This window comes from Mirounga angustirostris, unplaced genomic scaffold (genome assembly GCF_029215605.1).
Source record: "Mirounga angustirostris isolate CCGP_5_RB_7025 unplaced genomic scaffold, mMirAng1.0.hap1 SCAF_6, whole genome shotgun sequence".
Taxonomy (NCBI): domain Eukaryota; kingdom Metazoa; phylum Chordata; class Mammalia; order Carnivora; family Phocidae; genus Mirounga; species Mirounga angustirostris.
Window position 1 is genome coordinate 62,231,585 of NW_026991714.1, and position 23,287 is coordinate 62,254,871.

Genomic DNA, 23,287 nt, shown 5'->3' on the forward strand with positions numbered 1-23,287 from the left:
CCACCCTTGCATCCCAGGGATAAATCCCACTTGGTCATGGTAGATGATCCTTTTAATGTATTGTTGGATCCTATTAGCTAGGATTTTGTTGAGGATTTTGGAATCCATATTCATCAGGGATATCAGTCTGAAATTCTCCTTTTTGATGGGGTCTTTGCCTGGTTTGGGGATTAAGGTAATGCTGGCCTCATAGAATGAGTCTGGAAGCTTTCCTTCTGTTTCTATTTTTTGAAACAGCTTCAGGATACAAAATCAATGCACAGAAATCAGTTGCTTTCTTATACACTAACAATGCAATTGTAGAAAGAGAAATTAGAGAAATTATTCCATTTAAAATAGCACCAAAAACCATAAAATACCTAGGAATAAACCTAACCAAAGGGGTAAAGGATCTATACTCTAGGAACTATAGAACACTCATGAAAGAAATTGAAGAAGACACAAAAAGATGGAAAAACATTCCATGCTCATGGATCGGAAGAATAAACATTGTTAAAATGTCTGTGCTACCCAGAACAATCTATACCTTCAATGCCATCCTGATGAAAATTCCAATGACATTTTTCAAAGTGCTGGAACAAGCAATCCTAAAATTTGTATGAAATCAGAAAAGACCCCGAATCACCAAGGAAATGTTGAAAAAGAAAAACAAAGCTGGGGGCATCACGTTGCCCGATTTCAAGCTATATTACAAAGCAGTAATCACCAAGACAGCATGGTACTGGCACAAAAACAGACATATAGACCAATGGAACAGAATAGAGAGCCTAGATATGGACCCTCAACTCTATGGTCAAATAATCTTCGACAAAGCAGGAAAAAATATGCAATGGAAAAAAGTCTCTTCAATAAATGGTGCTGGGAAAATTGGACAGCCACATGCAGAAGAATGAAACTTGACCATTCTCTGACATCACACACAAAGATAAACTCAAAATGGATGAAAGACCTCAATGTGAGACAGGAATCCATCAAAATCCTAGAGGAGAACATAGGCAATAACCTCTTTGACATCGGCCACAGCAACTTCTTTCAAGATACATCTCTTTGGAGATAGCTAGTGAAACAAAAGCAAAAATGAACTTTTGGGACTTCATCAAGATAAAAAGCTTCTGCACAGCAAAGGAAACAGTCAACAAAACAAGGAGGCAACCCACAGAATGGGAGAAGATATTTGCAAATGACAGTACAGATAAAGGGCTGGTATCCAAGATCTAAAAAGAACTTCTCAAACTCAACACCCAAAAAACAAATAATCAAGTCAAAAAATGGGCAGAAGACATGAACAGACACTTCTCTGAAGAAGACATACAAATGGCTAACAGACACATGAAAATATGTTCATCATCATTAGCCATCAGGGAAATTCAAATCAAAACCACACTGAGATACCACCTTACACCAGTTAGAATGGCAAAAATTGACAGGGCAAGAAACAACAAATGTTGGAGAGGTTGTGGAGAAAGGGGAACCCTCTTACACTGTTGGTGGGAATGCAAGTTGGTATAGTCACTTTGGAAAACAGTGTGGCGGTGCCTTGAAAAATTAAAAATAGAGCTACCCTATGACCCAGCAATTGCACTACTGGGTATTTACCCCAAAGACACAGATGTAGTGAAAAGAAGGGCCATATGCACCCCAATGTTCATAGCAGCAATGTCTGCAATAGCCAAACTGTGGAAAGAGCCGAGATGCCCTTCAACAGATGAATGGATAAAGAAGATGTGGTCCATATATACAATGGAATATTACTCAGCCATCAGGAAGAATGAATACCCAACTTTTACATCAACATGGATGGGACTAGAGGAGATTATGCTAAGTGAAACAAGTCAAGCAGAGGAAGTCAATTATCATATGGTTTCACTTATTTGTGGAACATAAGGAAGAGCATGGAGGACATTAGGAGAAGGAAGGGAAAAATGAAGGGGGGGGAGGAAATCGGAGGGAGAAATGAACCATGAGAGACTATGGACTCTGAGAAACAAACAGGGTTTTAGAGGGGAGGGGGGCAGGGGGGATTGGTTAGCCCAGTGATGGATATCAAGGAGGGCACGTACTGCATGGAGCACTGGGTGTTATACGAAAACAATGAATCATGGAACACTACATTAAAAACTAATGATGTATTGTATGGTGACTAACATAACATAATAAAATTAAAAAAGAATTACTAACCCTACTGCTTTCTGCTTGTGTAGGTGAATTGAGGCATTTCAGCAATGTATGCTCAGTGCTGTGTTCAGTTTTAATGTAAATGAAACTTTTTAGAATATCTTAAATATAAACACATCAAGAGACATTATCTTTCTTTTTTTTTCTGAACTCTTTTTACTGAGTCTGTTACCATGCTGACGGTAGATCTTGCCAAAGCTATTGGCGGATTTGAGTATAGATTTTCAGTATTTCTTAATGCCTTCTTTTGAAAAATAATTAAAATAATTATACAGTAATGACTAATACTTACTGATGACTACATGTTACGATGTGGCAGGCAGTATATCAAGCACTTTATTTACATTCAATTATTTTAGGTTTATAGTAGCAAAGGAAGGCGAGTGTTATGCCTGTTTTCAGATGAGTAAATTAAGGTACAGGGCAGTTAAGTAAACAAAGCAACACTACTACTGTCACAAAGCTAGAAAATGGCAAAGCTAGGACTCAAACATGGGACTGTCTGACTCCCCAGATCCATCTGCCTAGCCTTGAGTTAAACTTTCTGCATAAGTTAGGAATAGCTTGTCAGTATTTAACCAAACTACCTTTGTTTGCCATGGGGTAGACGATTCTCCCCACAAGAGAGGAACATCCTCTTTATTGTTCTTGAGTTTTAGCCTTGGACTTGGATGGTAGCCTACATGATGTTTAGTGCTTTAACTACTTTATGACCCAGTGGTTGAAGAAACAAGCAGGTTATTTTTTAAAAATTACAACCATTTCCATCTTCATTTTTCATCATTTTTTAAGTGAAATTTCTCTTCATGGAGAGCTTCTCTCCAGAGTTCAAAAAATTATAATAATATCAAAATATATGCTATTTATTAGAAATTTTGGGGGCAACTGGGTGGCGCAGTCAGCTGAGCGAAACTCTTGGTTTCGACTCAGGTCATAATCTCAGGGTTGTGAGATCCAGCTCTGAGTAGGGCTCTGTGTTCTGCATGGAGTCTGCATGGGACTCACTCTGCCCCTCCCTGCCCTCAGATAAATAAATACATCTTAAAAAAAAAAAAGAAAAAAGAAATTTTGGCATGTGTTCTCATTCAAAGATCTCAGAGATTTTTTTAAAAGCAGAACATTTCTGAGTCATATCTTTCATGTCTACTTTCATCCCCTCACTACTACCCCTCCCCTCAATTAAGTAATCAAAGGTTTTCGGTGATCTCCAGGGATGTAAATGTAATTATATTTTTTTAATTTTGGTCAAATACCATTCAAATTCTTAAATGTTATCTGTGAAACACAAAGTGTCAATTAGACTAGCACTTCTTTCCAAAGAATGACAATATTTTATTTCATAAATCAGCAATGTATAGTGTATGTACTTTTTCCAATTTCTCTGTAGGAAGTTAGTGCTGCCGTTCTTCACAATTCTCTAAGGCAACTTTGAATGCACTAAGATCTTGATTTGTCCTTACTAGAAAATCAAGTCCAAGCTTGTTATACCATATTTTCCAGATCCTTATTTGACTCTCTAGCTTGACATTTTGATATCTGTTGTTTTGTGCCTCAATCTCTAGTAATTCTGAATTGCATGAGTCCCCTGTAGGCACCAGACTTTTTCACACATCTGTGACTTTCCCCATAATGTTTTCTTCTTGGCATGCTCTTCTCATCTAGCTTGCTCTTTCTCATCCAAGATATAACACCAATGTCAACACTTCCCCAAAAAACCTTCCTTGAATCTCTTGTTCTCAGTGCCCCTCCTTTGTTTTCCCATAGCTCCCCATGCACACCTCTGGCCTAGCACTTACCTTATTAAATTGAAATTATCTGCTTAGGGGTTTGTCTTGAGGATGGGATTGGTCTTGTTCATTTTTATCCCCCAAGCTCTTAGCACAGTGCCTGAACATAGGAGCTAACATACACAAATGTTTGCATTAAACTGAACTTCCAGAAGAATATGGAATAGGCCCTCAGAATACTACTTGGGGTGAATGAGCAGTTTAGTTCATTCTAGCATGATATGGCACTGCAGTGTAGTTCCGTGTTTGGGACATGTCCTCTCCTGTGAGTACTACCATATCTTTTGGCCCTTAGCAAGAGTTCAGTAATTATTTGTTGAATTAAATTAATATTTCAGTCCTTGTACACACAAATTACCCAGATCTTTGGGCTGCATATTTCACTGAATGTTGAGAGGGTATCAGAGGTGCAAACACAATGGGTATACACCAGATGTGGTCTACAGGCATGTTTTGTTTGTTTGATGAACAATAAACCAGTATTTAACAGTGTTTCAGATGAAAAGCCAGATATCTGGCTTATCTTTTAAAAAAATCAGAAGATTTTTTTTTGTAATATGAGTTTGCATTCACACATGGCAGCAATTGCCTGGAACTGAGTAATGGCTGCAACTTTCAGACCGTTTGTCATGGTCCCTACCACTCCTTTCTGAGTCCCTGACGTGCAGGCTATATGTCAGTTCTGTTTATCTCCATGCACTGTTTTTCTTGTTTTTTTTTTTTTTTTTCTTGCTTAGAAATTTTATTGGTCCTGGGGAAAGGAAGGAAGACAGCCCCCGCTTCCCACGGGGGGACCATGCACTGTTTTTCTTATTGAAGATAAATATTTTTCTGGAAAGACAGGAGAGCATAGTGGTTTGGGGCATGGCCTGGGGAACTAGATTGCCAGGGTTCAGATCCTAGCTCTGCTGCTTATTAGCTACTTCCTACCTCTGTGACTCTTACAAGTTACTCAGTGTGACTCAGTTTCCTCTTCTTTTTTTAAGATTTATTTATTTATTTTAGAGAGAGTGAGCAAACACGGTGTGGTGGGGCAGAGGGAGAGGGAGAGAGAATCTCAAACAGACTCCCCGCTGAATGCAGAGCCCAGGGGCTTGATCTCGTGACCCTGAGATCATAACCTGAATCAAAATCAAGAGTCAGACACTTAACTGACTGAGCCACGCAGGCACCCCAATTTCCTCTTCTATGAAATGGAGATAACGATGAAACTTATCTCATAGGGTTGTTATAGTGATTAAATGAGTTAATATATGTGAAGCACATAAACAGTGTCTGGCACATAGTAAATACCATCTGTATTAACATTATTATTAGTCATGCCTTTATGAAAGGTAGAAAATGAAACCAAGAGAGGGCTGTGTGTTTTAAGAATATATGTCTCCAGAGAAGTAAGAGAGAAGTTCATTTGTTGAAACACTGGCAGCCAGCCCTCTTTGCTCATTTACATTATTACCTGTGCCTGTAGGACTCTGACTTTGTAACACTTGTGGAATATGACCCTAATAGCATGAAAGTGTAAAATCATTCTTGATGTGTAGTTTAGAAGCATCTGCTCTCGTCTTCCTTTCATCACAGATGAGAATCAGTGTTCCATTTGTAAAGCATGTATGTTGATTTAAAGTTAGATGCCAGTTATAATTACTCGTACGTTTTATTTTAGGGAAACCTGCAGAATTCTTGGATTACAACAGGTGAAGACTCTGGGGTGGATGAAGCTGCCAAGTGGCGATTCTCCCAGGACAATGCAGATACTGTCAAAGGTCCATCGGCTGGTGAGGCTGAGAAATGGAAGCTAGAACTGGTGAGAATTTGGCTGCTTTTCTCTTATGCATCTACTTTTTTTGTACTTTTTCTATTGTGATAGATATACGTACTATTAAATTTAGTGTTTTTGCCATTTTAAAATTTACATTTAACCATCGTTAAGTGTACAACTCATTTGCATTAAATACAATCACAGTGCACAACACTATCCATTTCCAGAATTTTTATCATCCATAGCCATGAAATAATAACTTCCATTCCCCTCTCTCCCAACCCCTGACAACCTCTTCTACTTTCCGTCTCTATAAATTTGCCTGGTCTAGGTACCTGACACACATGGAAACAAACAATATTTGTCCTTTTGTGTCTGGCATGTTTCATCTAGCATAATGTTTTCAAGGTACATCTGTGGTGTAGTACATATCAAAATATCATGCCTTTTTAAGGGTGAGTAATATTCCATTTACATATATACGACAGTCTGTTTATCCATTCATTTGCTCATGAACTTTTAGTTTGTTACCACCCTTTGGCTCTTGTGAATAAAGCTACCATGAACATCAATGCACAAGTATCTGTTTTCATCCCTACTTTCACTTCCCTTGGGCATATAACCAGAAAGAGAATGGTTGGATCATATGGTAATTCATTCTTTTCTTTTTCTGCTCCTCAGACTCAGTTATTTTAACTATCCTATCTTCAAGCTTGCTGATCCTTTGTTCTGCTGCTCACATCTGCTCTTCTATGCCTTTAGGAATTTTTCATTTCAGTTGTTGTACTTTTCAGCTCCAGATTTGTGTTTAGTTCCTTTTATAATTTATTTTCTTTATTTAAGTTTTTATTTTAATTCCAGTTAACATAGAGTTATATTAGTTTCATGTGTACAGTTATTTTCCTTATTTCTTTTAGTTCTTTGGCCATGTTTTCTCTTAGCCCTTTGAGCATATTTAAGACCATTGTTTTAAACTGTTTGTCTAGTAGGCCTGGTGTCTATAGATTTTTTAAAAAGATTTTTACTTATTTATTTGACAGAGAGACAGCGAGAGAGGGAACACAAACAGGGGAAGTGGGAGAGGGAGAAGCAGGCTTCCCACTAAGCAGGGAGCCCAACATGGGGCTCGATCCCAGGTCCCTGGGACCATGACCTGAGCTGAAGGCAGACGCTGAACAGTTGAGCCACCCAGGCACCCCATGTGTCTATAGATTTTTTAAGGGTGGTTTCTGTATTTATTCTGTACCTCTAAGTGGGCCATATTTTTCTGGTTCTTTGTAGGTTTTGTGATTTTTTTTTTTTTTTTTGGTTGAAAAGTAGACATTGAAATGAACTATTATACTGTGGTAACTCTGGAAATCCAATAGCCCAGTTCCCCATGGGTTTTCTCTCTTTTATTGTTGAAGGCTATATTGTCCTTTCGTTTTGAGACTTTTCCAAATTATTTTTGTAGATTATTCCTTATTGTGTGTGATTACTGAAGTCTGTTTCATTAGCTCATGTTCAGCTAATTTTGACAGAATTTCCTTGAATGCCAGGAGCTAAAATAAGTAAACAAACAACCACCAAAAAAACACCTGCACAAAAAAACAAAAAAGAATAGCCACGTCTGCCAGTTTTTGCTGATTGGCTCTGTGCTGGGGCATTCCTTCACCCTGTAGCTGGGCTTGCTCTGAGCCTAGAGATCAGCTTAAGGTCCTCTCAGGACTGAGTATGTGTCTTCCCTGGGCATGCTTGTGGCTTTCTGAATTCCCTTATATACACAGCTGGTCTTGAATGTCCTCACTTCCTAGAGTTGAAAATCAATTTATTTTCCGCTCAAATGATACTTTCCAATCTTTTGATCTCTGTAACAGGCCTTTCTTCTTCCTCTAGTCTGAAGTTTTCTTTGCAATAAATTTGACATGGCAGAATTGATCAACATTGATGGAAATGTAAAAATGACACTGTAGATGGAGCTTGCCATGGGAAAATAGGATGCATTATAATTCAGTCTCATTATCATCTCTAGGTGTTATAGTTTTTTTCTGTTTTCTGTCAGTCTTTCAAGTATTACTGCAGACACACAGACCACTCACTCCTTAGTTACTTCATAAACTTATTACCCACCTCCGTTTCTTTTTGCATTCCTAGCTGTGGTTTATGCAGACCTCCTGACCTAAAATATTTCCTTATCTTCTACCTACCAAAATGTTTCCAGCCTGCAAGGCTTCATTCAGACGCCCCCTCCCATTCCACCTTCCTGGATTACATGTTTCCACTTCTCCTTTACCCACATTAGAATTAATTTCTCTCTTGTGTCTCCTCTCAGTGTTGTGTTTATAACTGTTAGAGATTCGTTTGTATCCAGTTTGTGTCAAAGGTCAGTCCCTGCATCTGTGTGCCCTGTGTCCCAAATCTTTCTTTGTTTCCAAGGGTTTCACTCTTGGACTTACCTCCTCTTGCTCTTACGTCTTTCCTCCCTCTTGACTGGGTTATTCTCACCAGAATATGAGCTTTACTATCTCCCATTTTTTTTTTTTTTAAGAGAGAGAAAAAGAGAGTGCTCGAGTGGGGAATGGGGAGGGGCAGAGAAAGAGGGAGAGAGAATCTTAAGCAGGCTCCATGCTCAGCATGGAGCCCAACATGGGGTTCAATCTCACAATCCTGAGATTATGACCTATAGTTCCCATCTTAAAGCAAACAAGTACAAAATATATTCTTTTAACCATACATTCCCTTTAAACTATCACCCAACTGTATTGCTCCCCTTTATACCAAAACCTTCCCAAACAGTTGTCCACATTCATGATTGCATTTCTCACCTCCCCTTGTCTCTTATACTTAAGTTGAGCTTAGACCTTATATTCACCTAAACTTGTTCTTTTCAGGGTCATTAATGACCTCCACATATCAGTCCTCATCCTCCTGAACCTTGTGGCAGCATTCTATAATATGTTGGTTAGTTGCTCATGCTATCCTCCTTTACTTGTCTAATGACCCAATTTAACATAAATTCAGAAGAGTATGCAAAACAAAAATGTGCAGCTTAATGATTTATCTTCAAATGATTTATCTTCAAATGTGATTGTCACCTGTAAGATGTGTAGCACTGCCCTGTCCCAGAAGCCCTCTTTGTGCCCCCTCCCAATCCCTGCCTCTCATTCCCTTAGAGCTAATCACTTAACTTTCATGAAAATTGCCTAAGCAGGATCTCTAGCCTCTAGTTGATACATGCCTATTTTTTTAAACATTGTATAAATGGGGCCACACAGTATGTATTTTTTTTGTGTGTCTGGCTTATTTCATTCAACCTTACATTTGTTAGATTCATACACATTGTTGCATGTGGCAGAAGTTTGTTCGTTTTCACTGGTGGGTCTACTGTATAAATATACTACAATTCACTTATCTATTCTACTATTGATGGATTTTTGTATTGTTTCCTGTTTGGGGCTATTGTGAATATTGCTGCTATGGACATTCTTTAATATGTCTTTGGTGTGCATGACACACATTTATGTTGGGTGTGTACCTTGGAGTGGAATTGTTGATCTTGAGGTATGTGTATGTTCACATTGAATGGTTAAGGAGAGCATTTTGGGTGGATTTTATCAGTTTACACTCCTACAGCACCATAGGAGTGATACTATTGCTCCATATTCCTGCCAACACATTACATTGTCAGTTTTTCTGGTGGGCTTGTAGTGCTATCTCATTGTGATTTTCATTTGCATTTCTCTGATGATTCAGTTGTGAGATTGAATATCTTTTCATGTATTTATCGGTGTCCTCCTTTGTGAGGTACATGTTCAAACATCCTACTCATTATTTTGAGTTATTTGACATGTTTTTTTTTTTTTAATTCTTTATGTATTCTGGGTATAAACCCTTACAATATGTCTATTGTAAATATATTTTCCCATTCTGGAGCTTGCCTTATAATTATCCTGATAGTTTTCATTCTCTCTCTTTCTTCTTTCTTCATGACTAAAATTTCTTAATTTTAATGTAATCTCAGTTTTCCCCCTTTATTGTTTAGTGCTTTCTGTATCCTTTATCAAAAATGTTTCCCTGCCCCGGGTCATAAAAATATTCTCTTACATTATCTTCCAGAAACTTTATAGTCTTGCTTTTAACATTTAAATCTACAATCTACCAGTCTTTATTTTGTGTATGATGTGTTGTGTAGGGGGTCATAATTTGTTCTTTTCCCGTATGGTTATTTATCTATATCCCAGTACCATTTGTCAAAAAGACAGTCCTTTGTCTGGTATCTTTGTTATAAATCAACATATATATATATGTCTGGGCTCTGTGTTTTATTTCTTTGGTCTTTGTGCTACTATCATCCTCTCTTGATTGTTACAGCTCTATACCTGGTAGACTACATACCACATCTTCCAACATTGTATTTTATCTTCAAGAGTGTCTTATTTCTGGAGGCACCTGGGTGGTGCAGTTGGTTGAACATCTGACTCTTGGTTTCAGCTCAGGTTGTGATCTCAGGGTTGTGAGATTGAGCCCCATGTTGGGCTCTGCACTCAGCCTAGAGTCTGCTTGAGATTTTCTCTCGCTCTCCTTCTGCCTCTCCCACTCATGCTCGCTCTCTCTCTAAAATAAATAAATAAATCTTAAAAAAAAAAAAGTGTCTTATGTCTGGCCTTTTGTATTTCCAAATACGTTTTAGAATAAATTGTTGGGCACCTGGGTGGCTCAGTGGTTAAGTGACTGCCTTCAGCTCAGGTCATGATCCTGGAGTCCTGGGATTGAGTCCCACATCGGGCTCCCTGCTTGGCAGGGAGTCTGCTTCTCCCTCTGACCCTCTTCACTCTCTCTCTCTCAAATAAGTAAATAAAATCTTTTTTTTTTTTAAAAAAGAATTAATTTGTCAAGTTCCAGAAAGCCATTATGAGGCTTTGATTGAGATTGTCTTTTGATGGAGATTGATTGCTAGAAGTCACTTGGGGGAGAAGATATCGTTATTTATTTATTTTTAAAGATTTTTATTTATTTATTTATTTATTTATTTATTTATTTATTTATTTATTTATTTATTTATCTATCTATCTATCTATCTATCAGAGACAGAGAGAGAGAGAGCACAAGCAGAGGGAGCGGCAGGCAGAGGGAGAAACAGGCTCCCCGCTGAGCAAGGAGCCCGATGTGGGACTTGATCCCAGGACCCTGGGATCATGACCTGAGCCAAAGGCAGGCAGACACTTAACCGATGAGCCACCCAGGCATCCTGAAGATAGCTTTATGATATTATATCATCTAATCCTTTATGTTTTAAAGATTTTATTTGTTTATTTGAGAGAGAGAGAGAGCACAAGCAGGGGTGGGTAGGGGCATATCTCTTTCCTATGTAGATGCAATGCACTTCATTGGTCTTCTCTTTTCCACACTTCAGAGTGACTTAAGATTCAAATCTGATCAAGTTTTCAATGTCCACCCAATGCCTCTACTACATGGAGATTACAAGAGTTGCCTGGGTAAAGGTCTTGTATATTTTTTCTTCTCATGGCCTATTCTCACCTGTTCACCCATCTCTATCCATTCTTCCATCTAGCATTGTATTTGTAAGTGGATACAGTTCCACTCACTGGTCAAACGTGCAACATGTTTTCTCCAGCCTCTGTGCCTTTTGTTCTGTTGGAAGTTAATCCTTTAAGTATTAGCGCTTCCTCCAGGAAGCCTTCTTTATTTCTCTTAAGCTGAATTACAAGTTCCTGCCTGATTTCAGTTTACCTTCTATATACCTCCCTGGAGTGAAATATATAATTGAAATTGTCCCTGTGTTTTTCTATTCCTTCTGAGAATATAAGCTCCTGGAGGTTAAAGGCATCTTCATCTTAGATACCCAATAAATATTTGTTGAATGAAAGAATAGTGGGATGCCAGCATTGTAGCTAGTACATCCATTTGGTCTGTTATTTATTGTGATTTATAACTTTCCTTTTATCATTGATCCAGCACTCATTTATTGTATGTGAATACACAGCAATCACAGTGGGGGGTTCCAGTAAGATTTGATCCTTGCCCTCATGAACCTTATAGGTGAAAATTGGTTCTTCTCAGAGTCATGCTTTTAAAAGTAAGATCTAATGTAGGCATTTTTGAACAAAATTGGCAGGGGGGCAGTAATAACCATTTTATGACTCAGTCCACAAAGAGTGGGTATACACTCAATAAAAGTACAAAATTTGGGTGAACTAGGGAAAGTGTTTCTTGAGAGGACGCATTATATTTCTTCTTGGGTAAAAGGACAAAAATTGAGTTTAATATTAATAATTAAAACTTGCTGATAAAGCACAGGGCATGGAGAAAATGTACACTTTTTGTTTTCTCTTCTAAAGGAGAGGCTAAAACTTACTTATGAAGAAAAGGGTGAGATCCTGGAATCTCAATTGAAGTTTTTGAGGTAAAGTATCATTGTCCATTTAAAAATTATAGCAAAAGCATAATGATCTTAAAATGTATTTGAATGTTTGCTGACACGCCAATTTTACTCAACTTAAGAATTACTTGATGACATTTTATGTTCAATATAAGAAATATCCTCAGGTTATTAAAGGAGCAGGGGCATAAAATTGTGAAGTCCCATTTCAAAGAACTATGAGCTAAATTATAAATTTTATCCCTTCATTAGTTATGAAATATTCATGTTTTATCATAGAAATTAAGAATCACTAGCTGCTCTGATAGAAATTATGCTTTTAAAATAAAATACTGAAAATAAACATTCTAGTTTTCAAATTATAAGCATTTTTTTTCTCTATAGGTATTTTTATCTAAAATTATAACAATAATAGTTTGAGTATTTTTCTATATATGATGAATATGAGTATACTGTCTCCCCTTCTCCATGGGGGATATGTTCCAGGACCCTCAGTGGATGCCTGAAACTGTGGATAGTATTGAACCTTATATATATTGTTTTTTCATGTATGTACATACCTATGGTAAAGTTTAATTTAGTAAGAGATTAGGCACAGTAAGAGATTAAGAGTGGTAACTAAAAATAGAATAGTTATAACAAAATACTGTAATAAGAGTTATGGGAATGTGGTCTCTCAAAATATCTTATTGTCCTGGCTGATCCTCCTGTTTGAGATGATGGGAGATCTAAAATCCCCAGGGGGTGAGATGAAGTAGGGGGGAATGATATTCACATTGTGACGTATTGTTAGGCTACCACTGACCTTCCGATGATCTGTCAGAAGGAGGATCATCTACTGCTGGACCTTGGTTGACCCTGCATAACTCAAATCATGGAAAGTGAAACTGTGGATTGGGGGGGATTTCTGTATACACAATAAGTTTTCATGTACTTTTTGACATGTTTTTTTAGAAGTCCCAATAAAATCTATATATTACAAATTAACCAATTAGTGATTTATTATATACTATGGGCAGAAAAAGATACCAGGAATTGAATTTTTTGGGGTGTTGAAGCTTATTTTAAATAATGGCAGTGAAATATTTTTCAATCAAACAAACTTTGAAATACTTTTTATAATTTTATTAAGTCTAATTTGCAATAAAATTTAAAATCTTCAGGCCACATATTGTTTGGAGACATAAGCAGAATAATAATACCCAGACCCAGAGCTCGTGGCTTTCGTGCTCATTTTTTAATACGCTCTTACTCACTTTATACCTTAGCCTGATTAGTTTTAGGATTTCTGTAGAGACTTTTATTTTTTCATGAAGAAACCTAACGTTTAAAAAGTGGCCTAATTTTTGCTTTCTTGCTTTTTTTTATCTAAGTCTTTATTTTGATTTCTGTTGTGTTTTGATTCTTCAGTTTTTGTTTTTGTTTTTTAGAGAGAGAGAGCACGAGCGAGCACGAGTGGGGGAGGGGCAGAGGAAGAGAGAGGATCTTAAGTAGACTCCACGCTGAGTGTGGAGCTGGACGTGGGGCTCAATCCCACAACCCTGGGATCATGACCTGAGCCAAAGTCAAGAGTCAATTGCTTAACTGGCTGAACCACCCAGACACCCTGATTCTTCATTTTTTAAACTAATGGCAATGTGATTATTTTGTATTATTCATAAGTCAAATGTGCCATCTTTAATTACATTAAAATACCACTTTGCAATGAACTAGGCTTTGTTCCCTGCACCTTCTACATCTTTCTTTTCCCTTTAGTATACCTTAAGATTATTTAAAGAGGCATTTTCTTTAAGAAAGAGATAAAACCACCATTCTCAGAAGCTCTGGCTTTCTGGTATCTATTTCTTTTTTATTTTTTTGCCATTTCGAGTAATCAAATCTACCTAACTGTTTGGAATTTGAAACTGACAGAAATAGTAATGGAGACCCTTTGATTTTGGAATGTGCTTCCGAAGTTCTTTTTACGAAGCCTTTGAAAGTCAGACTTTTTCTATATGATATTTAAAAAGAAAACTTATTACATTGGAGATATTATCTCAGGCATAGGGCAAAAACAGCTCCTTTTTTTTTTTTTTCACTTCAGACTATCATTAGCTTAGCTTTTTTAACCCTTAGATTGCCTGCAGATCTTTCTCACCTCCTCAAGGCTGCCTGAAAGCCCCCACATCCCAGAGTGGAGGTAGTGTGTGATAGCCAGGCATCTTATTATTGACCTCTCTTCTGTGATAGCAAGTTAGGATAGCTGTAGCTCTCTGAGTATAATAGAAATTGACAGCAGAGTTGACTGAGCTGGAGATAAAGTGCCTGCTTTCAGTAGTCCAGGTATTTAAGGGCTATTTTCTCTTTTGAAAGCTAGGAAGTTTTTATATATAAAATATACAGTAGGAAAGGAAGTGTGCAAGGAAGCTCAGTTGTCCCAGTTGGCTTTACCAAAGCTTTACTGGGAAGGGGTGGGGGCGAGAATACAACCCATACACTGGTCATTTTATCCTTAAAAAGTCAGCATGGAGAACCTCATCCAGGGACTATCTCACATAGTAAAACAAACAAAGTAAATACACACACACACACACACACACACACACACACTTCCTCAGCCCTTTCTTTTAGCAGACTGCCTATTTCCCGCTAATAGCTGCTGCTTATGAATCTTTATGAATGGTAAATTCTATATAACTTCTTTCTAAAAGAAGAGAGTAGCCCACTTTCTTTTGAAATAGGTCTTTATAGAACTTTGTGATTCAATGATTTTTTAGTTTTTTTTCTTCCTAAAGAAGAATGGGCAACAATAAATGACTCACAGATGAAATCCATGAGCTTCTAAGGTACTCTACACATTTTAAGGGTTAACACTTGGAATAGGGTATTTCCCTCAATTCAAGGATGTTGTGTTACGTTGCCTCGCCTTTTTATTAGGAGAAATGACTTAGGATTTGTATTTGGAGTTTTATTTTTGATCGGTGGACGATATAACATAATGGAGATGGATCCTTTGAAAAGAGAGCTGGTATCAAGAGGCAGACTAATCTGTGTTAAAATCTTACAAGAACTTGGGCTAATTATTTAATACATTCAAGTCTCATTTTACTCAGTGTCAATTAGGGTAATCACACTTACGTTTCAGGGCTGTGGGAGGAATTAATCAGGTATTGTATACAGAGCACCTCATAAGTTAAGCACTCGTAAGTAGTAGTAGCAGTTATCTGTGGGATGATACAGGTGACGTAGTGTACATGGTCATTTGCTAGAACTTTCTTTCCCTTCTTTTCAGGAAAGACCTAGCTGAATATCAGAAAAATTGTGAAGATCTTAAGGAGCGACTGAAGCATAAAGAGTCTCTTCTCGCTGCTAATATGTCTAACTGTGTTGGTGGCCTTTGTCTGAAATGTGCTCAGCACGAAGCTGTTCTCTCCCAAACCCATAATAATGTTCACATGCAGACCATTGAAAGACTGACTAAGTAAGTAGCTTCTCCACACGGAGGCTCCATAACATGGAAAACTGTGTCTTTAAAGGAGCATTGTGTTCTTTCATCCCCGTGCTGTCTCATGTGGGATTGATGCTGAGCTTCAAATAAAATGGATTTTATTTTATTTCACCGGAGCTTTCTTGAAGATGGAACAGGTGGGTTCTGCCAGCTGTGTGTGACCAGGTCACTGGGACAGGTAATTTTACTTCTCTCGGCCTCAGTCTCATCTTGAAGGAGAGAATCGAAGTAGATAATCATTACAATTCTGTTCATGTCTACGAGTCTATAATTGCAAATCCGGCACTATTTGTAACAAAAATGAGTTTGAGAGGAATTCTCTTTTTAAATATTTTTTATTTATTTATTTGAGAGAGAGGACAAGGAGCATGAGTTGGGGGGTGTTGGGAGGAGCGGCAGAGGCAGAGGGAGAAGCAGGCCTCCCGCTGAGCAAGGAGCCCGATGTGGGGCTCGATCCCAGGACCCCAAAATCATGGCCTGAGCCGAAGGCAGACGCTTAACCAATTGAACCACCCAGGCGTCCCTGAGATGAATTCTCTTGATTTTGCCAAGTCTTGGATTTCCAAGCTGAAGTTTAGGTAGAGTGAATTTTTATCACATCTTCATCACGTGCCTGCTGTGAGGAATATTGGGAGTGCATCAGAAGAACGACCCTTAGATCCACTATCAATTTTTGAAGATGAACTAAGGACAATTTCCAAATGAGCTTTCATGCAGTCGAAGTTTTCATCTAGGCTGAAATACTACAGTTCTCTATATACATCCTTTTTGTCCTATCTTCACTGTTCCAGGGAAGCCTTTTCCTGTGAAAAAGTTATCCTGTGGGATTTGAGAATTGTTATTTAATACACCATCCAATGGTGATTTATAGTGTGTGTTCTTCCGTGCCCCCTACTCTTCTGTATGCTGAAGATCACCCCTCTCTGTTTGGACTTATTTAAATAGCCCAGACATCACCGCCTCCAAGAAGTATTCTCTCACCAACCTCACCCCATCTTGCCCTCAACCGACTTAGGCGCCTTTCTTCTATGATTTTATAGTAGATTGTGTATACTTGGAGGTGATACCTGTGATGTGTTTATTTCTGTGTCCCTGGCTTCCGGCAGAGGACCTGGCCTGCGGTAGACACTCTGAAGGTTTGCTGTTCATAGGACAAGGCATTTTGGCAGTCAGAGTTCCTCCAGTTGGAACTGGTGTAGAGAATGGAAAGATTTAGTCCTTAAAGTCAGACTAATTTTACCCCAGTGTTTTGACCTTTGCACAAATTACTTTACCTCTCTGAGTCTGGACTTATCTTGTTTGAGGGAATAATACCTACATGTTGGGATTTTACTGGAGCACTTAGCCTTGTGGCTAGAGCACAAACTGCCTCGACTCATATTCTGGCTCTCCTAGTAACTGCCCATGTAACCTCGCGAAAGTTACTTAACCTCTCATGCCTCAATTTCCCAATTTTTAAAACAGAGATAAAAGTACCTTAATAGCGTTATTTTGAAGGTTCTTTGAAAGAATACCTATATGGTGCTTAAAACAGTTCCTGCCAAATAATAAATGCTCTATAAATATTAAAACTCCTCTGTACCTCTCCTACTCCAAAAGCAATCAAAATGTCTGGTAGCCATGGTTTCCATACATAACTAACCTATTGGTTGTTATATAGAAACTGAATTTCTCCAGTATGGACTGACTGGTAGTTTTTATGATCTGAGCTGATGGTCCTGCTTTTTGTTAAATACTATATTAATTAAATATATTATTAAATTATTCTTATATATTTCACATAGCTATAAAATTTATTAAATATATATTAACTATATTTCCAGATCCAACTACCATGTGGCAAACATTTATTATATACCAAGGACTCTGCCAGGCAGTTTAAAAACATAATCTTTTTTAATCTTAGTAAAGCATGTATGAGGTGAATATTACACCCATTTTGCAGCTAGAGATACTGATACTCAGAGGAATTAAAAATTTGCCTGTTTACATTTGAAAAAAAAAAGAATAGAACTATACTTCACAAAAACAAATTCAAGATGGTTTAAAGACCCAGATACAATTCAGCCTATAAAAGCATTAAAAGAAAATATAGAAAATTATCTTTATGGCTTTTGGCTAGGTCAAGTCCTGAACATGGTATGGAAAATGAATGCCATAAAGGAAAAAAATATATACATTTAACTTCATTAAAAACAAACTTCTTATGATATCATGATACAAATTGAAATTAAAAGACTGGGGAAAATATTTGCATGTTACATAACAAAAAATTGGTGCACTATCTCAAGAACATCCTTTGAAACAGACATGAAAGACAAACTGCCCAGTTGCAATGTGGATAAAGAATAAGAACTGGTGAGCAATCAAATAGGAAGATGTCAATGTATGAGAAGGTATTCACTCTGTTATTATTGAGGGAAATACAGATTTTTCAAAAAACCCTTCAAGTTGGTGAAAATTAAGGAGATTGATAGTGACAAGAATTGGGGAGGCCATGAGTGAGTGAATATTTTCACACACTGCTGGTGGGAACTGTAAGTCGATATTACTTTGTAGGGTAATTTAGCATTATCCATTCATAGCTGAACTGTGTATTACATGTTTCAAAATCTACCCCAGAGAACCTGTGTATGTGCACAATGGGGCCGTTCTAGGGAATGCTTTTGCAACATTACTTATAATTGGTGTTGTGATAGTGTGATAGGATAAGAAATACATATTTTGGTCTTTATCTCTAGTTCCTGGCACAGAGCTCCTAAAACCCCTGTAATGTCCTAAATGATAAGAACAATAGGAACATCCTTTGTTATATTTGGTTTCTGTCCCCTGCTCCTGAAATAGCTCTGAAACTTCAAGGTGAAAGGAACATCTTTTGTTATTCTTTCAAGCTCCTTTCAGCCACACCTGAGTTTATGTTAATGAGATGACTTTTGGAAACCCACTAAGGATGGGGGAGGCTAGTCACCAAGGGAGCCATCCATGTGATTAGAGGATTGGAACTTTCAGCCCCTATTCCCCAATCTCTGGGAAGTAGGCAGGGACTGGAGATTGAGTTCAATCACCAGTGGCTAATGATTTTATCAATCATGCCTAAAGAACCTCCCTAAAAACCCTAAACAATGGAATTTGGAGGGCTTCTGGCTTGGTGAACATATCAAGGTGCTGGAAGGGTGGCACGCCCAGAGAGGGCATGAAAGCTCCACTCTGCTTCCTACACACTTTGCTCTGTGCATCTCTTCCACTTAGCCCTTTGTGACTTGTACCTTTATAGTAAATGGGAAATAGTAAGTAAAGCACTTTCCTGAGTTCTGTGAGCTGTCATAGCAAATTGTCAAGGCTGAGGAAGGGGTCATGAGAACCCCTGACTTATGGCCAGTTGCTCAGAAGTACAGGTGACCATCTGGGACTTGCAGTTGGCACCTAAGGTGGGGGACAGTCTTATGGGACTGAGCACTAACCTGTGGGGTCTGTGCTGACTCCAGGAAATTAATGTCCCAATTGAGTTAGTATCAACTGAGAATTAGAAAATTGCTTGGTGTGGAAAATGCACACATAAGGTGTCAGAAGTGTTGTGAGTACAGAAACTGGAGGAAAAGAAGTGTTTCTTTTAGGTGTGAACAACCTAAATATCCTTCAAAGGTTTAGATAAATTATGTTATGCACAGTAAAAGAAAAAAAGAGTGAGGTAGATCTATATGTACTAATGTGGGACTAAGCTCCACAATATGTTGTTGAGGGAAAAAAATAAAGATGAAAAAAACACATCTGAAATGAAACCCATTTGTATTTTTATTTTTTAAAAAAAGCCCATGCACAGCCATACTATGTATTTTCTCCAGGTTCATACATAGGCACAGAAAAAGGTTTGAAAGAATAAGCACCCAATATTTAACAGGGATTACCCCTGGAGAGGGGGAGGAAGGCACCGAAATCGAAAGTAGGTGTCAAGTGGGTCTTTACCCATGTTGGTAATTACATTTACAAGGAAAATATAATGAAAAATTCATTTAAAAAGGGCAAAAAGCATATTCAAAGTCACACAGATGAAGAGAAACAGAGTTTAACTAAGTGATCTAGCATAGCCAAACCAACAAATAAAAGACAGGGTTTTTTTTCCCCCTATTGCCTTTCATATTATCCTTATAGGTCATGAGGAAAATATTTTAAGAGGAAGCTACAAAGTTTACATTGATTTCAAGGCTGGCAGTCATTTAGAAATTAGATTCTTCCTTGGTTATGTATTCCTTTGTGACTATTCTACATTTTAGCTCTTAGCCTTTTAAAATAAATGTCAGCCTTCTCTGTTCAATTTTCTGCTTTGTCAGCATATCATGAGCTCATGTTCTGCTTTCCTAACAGAGTACAGTGGAAGGCTCCTGCTTTTATTGTCAATGAAACCTTTGTCTATAGGATTCCTTTGGCCTCAGCTGGTGTTCAGCTTCTTTCAACTTATTAATGCAGAAGGCTGAATATTGAGTGTTATGCTGCCTTTGAAGAGTGGCCAGCACTTTTTAGGTCTGGATTTCTAGTTTTCTGCATAATTAGTAGCCTGGACCCTCAGTAAGCTGTATCGTAGAATTTCCTGCAGGACTCTAAGATGGAATTTTAAAAAATTATATCCCAAATATGATGAATCAAAAGAATCTCCTGGCCTCTACTTGAAATGTGGCATTGTGACATGAGCTGTAAGTTCCTTTGTTGAACTTCTAGCACAGACTGTATTGGCTATATGACAGGAGTGCCTCGAGCTCTTGAAAGGGACAGGACTGGGCATGACCTCGAGATCAAACCACCAGTATGTTTGTGGTGTTGTGTTAGGACCATAAGGACTTTTTGGAGAGTATACCTAACAACTGTTGATGACATTGGATACATTTTAAAAGTTGCTTTGAAGTCCTCCTAGTGTTTCTGAACTTCTGCCTTTCACTCAGGCCTCATTATGCCTTGAGGTAAGTAAGAGCGATGACAGTGACCTCTCTTTCTTGAGTAATGACCAAAACACCTTCAAATGATAATCAAGATGGAACTGCTTTGTAATTCGATTCTTTTCTATAGCTCCTAGTGTCTTGGAGAAGTTTCAGAATGCTGTTTAGAAAGGAGAAGTGATTACTACTATACTATCCTGGGACTTTAGTCCAGCTTGTGAATTTTGAGTGGGTCTTGGCAATGTGGTGTATAGTTGGCTTTGAAAGACTATGCAGGAACTTCCCAGAAATGAGGAACAAGGAAATGTTGTAGTCAGCCCTCTAGACTTGCTTTTAAAAGACAGGAATAACACTAATGATGCTTAATGATGCTTGAAACTGGTACTCACTGTGGAATAGCTGAGAAATTTCAGGCATTTCTTAGACACCTTGTCTTTCAAGATGAAGCTCATGCTCATATATCAGACCAACTCTCCCTTTTCCTTATTTTAAACATCTGACCCAGATTATTCAGGGACTTTCTCGGCCCTTGTCGCTCTGATTGTTGCACTAAATTCCTGAAATACTCCACGCTCATTAGCTGGTTCATCCCAGAACTCGCACCCACTCCTTGCCTCGACTTGTGCATTGGCTGCTCTTTCAGGGTCTTTTGATCGTGGAATGTGGCAGTGTTGATGCCGTGTTGCTTGCTCTGCTTCGAAAAACTCCTTGATGACACTTAGATGGTGTTCCTGAAGCACTCGCAGACCTTTGGCCATTGCAGATGGTAATTTGGCGAACTGCCACCTCACACCCACAATGGTAGGTCATATGTATTTGTACAGCTTCCCACTGGGAGAGGTGCACTGGGGTCTGGCTCTGGGCTGGGCCTGGGGATTGGGAGCTCTGGAGCAGGCCTGCAGCGGCCCAGGTAGTTCTCCAGGGTGGCCGAGATTGACTGCTCCTGAAGGCCAGATAATGTGGAGTAGGTTGGGGCTGGGGCTAAAAAAGGAGCTAAATCAAGAAGGTGACCTAGGAATGGGACTGGAAGCAAGGCCTCGTGTTGAAGGCAGGGCTAACATGCCCAGAGTTGCGTCTGTTTCAAGTGCTTGCTATTTGGATATGGGCTGACCGAGTTGAAACAAAGCAAAACAAAAAATGTAGGGACTGAGTGGATAATCCTAAATTATCAAGATGGCTTCCTGCACCTGTAAGTGTGTGTGCAATTTAAGCATCTCTCTGGAGCTTCCCAGCTGGTCTGAGGACCGCCTTAAAGCATGGGTACATTTCTCTTCCAGAAAATTGGAGTGTGTCAGTCCAGTGGCCATACAGATGTTTAGTATCATCATTTCATGGGCTCGCTGTTGAATGATGAGGTTAACAAGACATCAGTATTTGGGGGTGTTTATCTTTGATGATTGTCTGTCATCTGAACCTGATGAGCTGATAGTCTGAAAAGTTTTTGAACCAGAACACCTAAACTCTTTAGTCTCCAATTCTAAATAGCCTAGTGACTTTTTAAATCTAGATCCTAAGGTATTAGAACTGGGAGGAGTTTTACTTTACCTCTTTTGATGCCCTCCTATAGCAAAGTCACTACTTGTTCGATTGGTCTTTTGTCCTTATTCCACTGAGTATCTGCTAATGTGGCAAACGCTTCTCAGCAAGAGGACATACTGAAAAGAGATTAAATATATTAAGCGTTAAGTCTCCTGTAAGAAACAGATTTGTTCGATTTTGATCCTGTTGTGATCTGTCAGCATACTATCAACACTGAGCTTTTCTGTTAATTCTTTTAGTTGGAACCTTGGCTTCAGTGATGCATGGCATCCCAAAGAGGTCAGAGCATCACTGAATGCTTTCTCAGTCTGACTTACAACTCTAAGAAAGGTGATGGTCTGATGCCCATTTTGACTTGTTGTCCTTAAAGAGCGAATTATTTTCTAGAGTCGTACATTCTAGTTGGACTGCATATTCTCAATGAAGCTAGTACTCTTTTATGTTAGAGCTTTTTTGAAATGCAGATAAGTATAAATTCACTTTGCCTTCAAGTAATCTGTGTTTGACATAACGAGAGTGATTTAACCTTGCTTTGATTCTTCTACTCTTTCACATAATCATTGTGTTTGATTATATTTGATCAAAATAATTAACTCTTTTCATTTCCTTTAGAACAAAAGAAAGAGTAAATTATTTTTCTCAATTCAAAACACACCAGCAAATTCTAAAATGAAGATCACTGTGCTCTCATGAATTTTATGATAGTTGAAGCCATTCTTTTTTTTTTTAAACAAAACGGGCTTTTATGAAACTACTAATAATTATAACTTTGTTCAGTATTACATATTTCTTAAAATATGAGTGCTTTCCAAATACCACAAATAGTTTAAATTATTTTATCTTTAAGAGATTTTTTTAGGGGTGCCTGGGTGGCTCAGTCGTTAAGTGTCTGCCTTCGGCTCAGGCCATGATCCCGGGGTCCTGGGATCGAGCCCCGCGTCGGGCTCCCTGCTCAGTGGGGAGCCAGCTTCTCCCTCTCCCTCTGCTGCTCCCCCCTGCTTGTGCTCTCTCTCTCTGTCAAATAAATAAATAAAATCTAAAAAGAAATTTTTTTTAAATCATGTCACTGGTTAATTCTGAAAGCAACTCAAGCTCAGATTATAACCTTTGAAATTATTTCTCCTTCAGGTTGCTAAACTTAAAAAAAAAAAAAAATCAGAGTTGGCTCTTTCCTGGTAGTTTAGGACTTGGCAAAAAAAAAAAAGGAAACTGCAAGCAGTTACTTGAACTGAA

At 38.2% G+C, this 23,287-nt stretch overlaps 1 protein-coding gene across 18 annotated transcripts in view; it reads left to right on the forward strand.

Annotated features, from left to right (window-relative positions):
* The window catches only part of SDCCAG8 (SHH signaling and ciliogenesis regulator SDCCAG8), a 232,811-nt gene that overhangs the window by 35,379 nt on the left and 174,145 nt on the right, over window positions 1–23,287 (forward strand). For all 18 annotated transcript variants that reach the window (XR_010412369.1, XR_010412370.1, XR_010412363.1 and 15 more), the window contains 3 exons: window positions 5,626–5,766; window positions 12,060–12,124; window positions 15,372–15,560. Coding sequence is in view for 6 of the 18 variants with exons in the window: in XM_045877577.3 (XP_045733533.1) it covers window positions 5,626–5,766; window positions 12,060–12,124; window positions 15,372–15,560 (395 nt within the window). In the remaining 12 variants the exon portion in view is untranslated. The remainder of the gene's footprint in view (window positions 1–5,625; window positions 5,767–12,059; window positions 12,125–15,371; window positions 15,561–23,287) is intronic.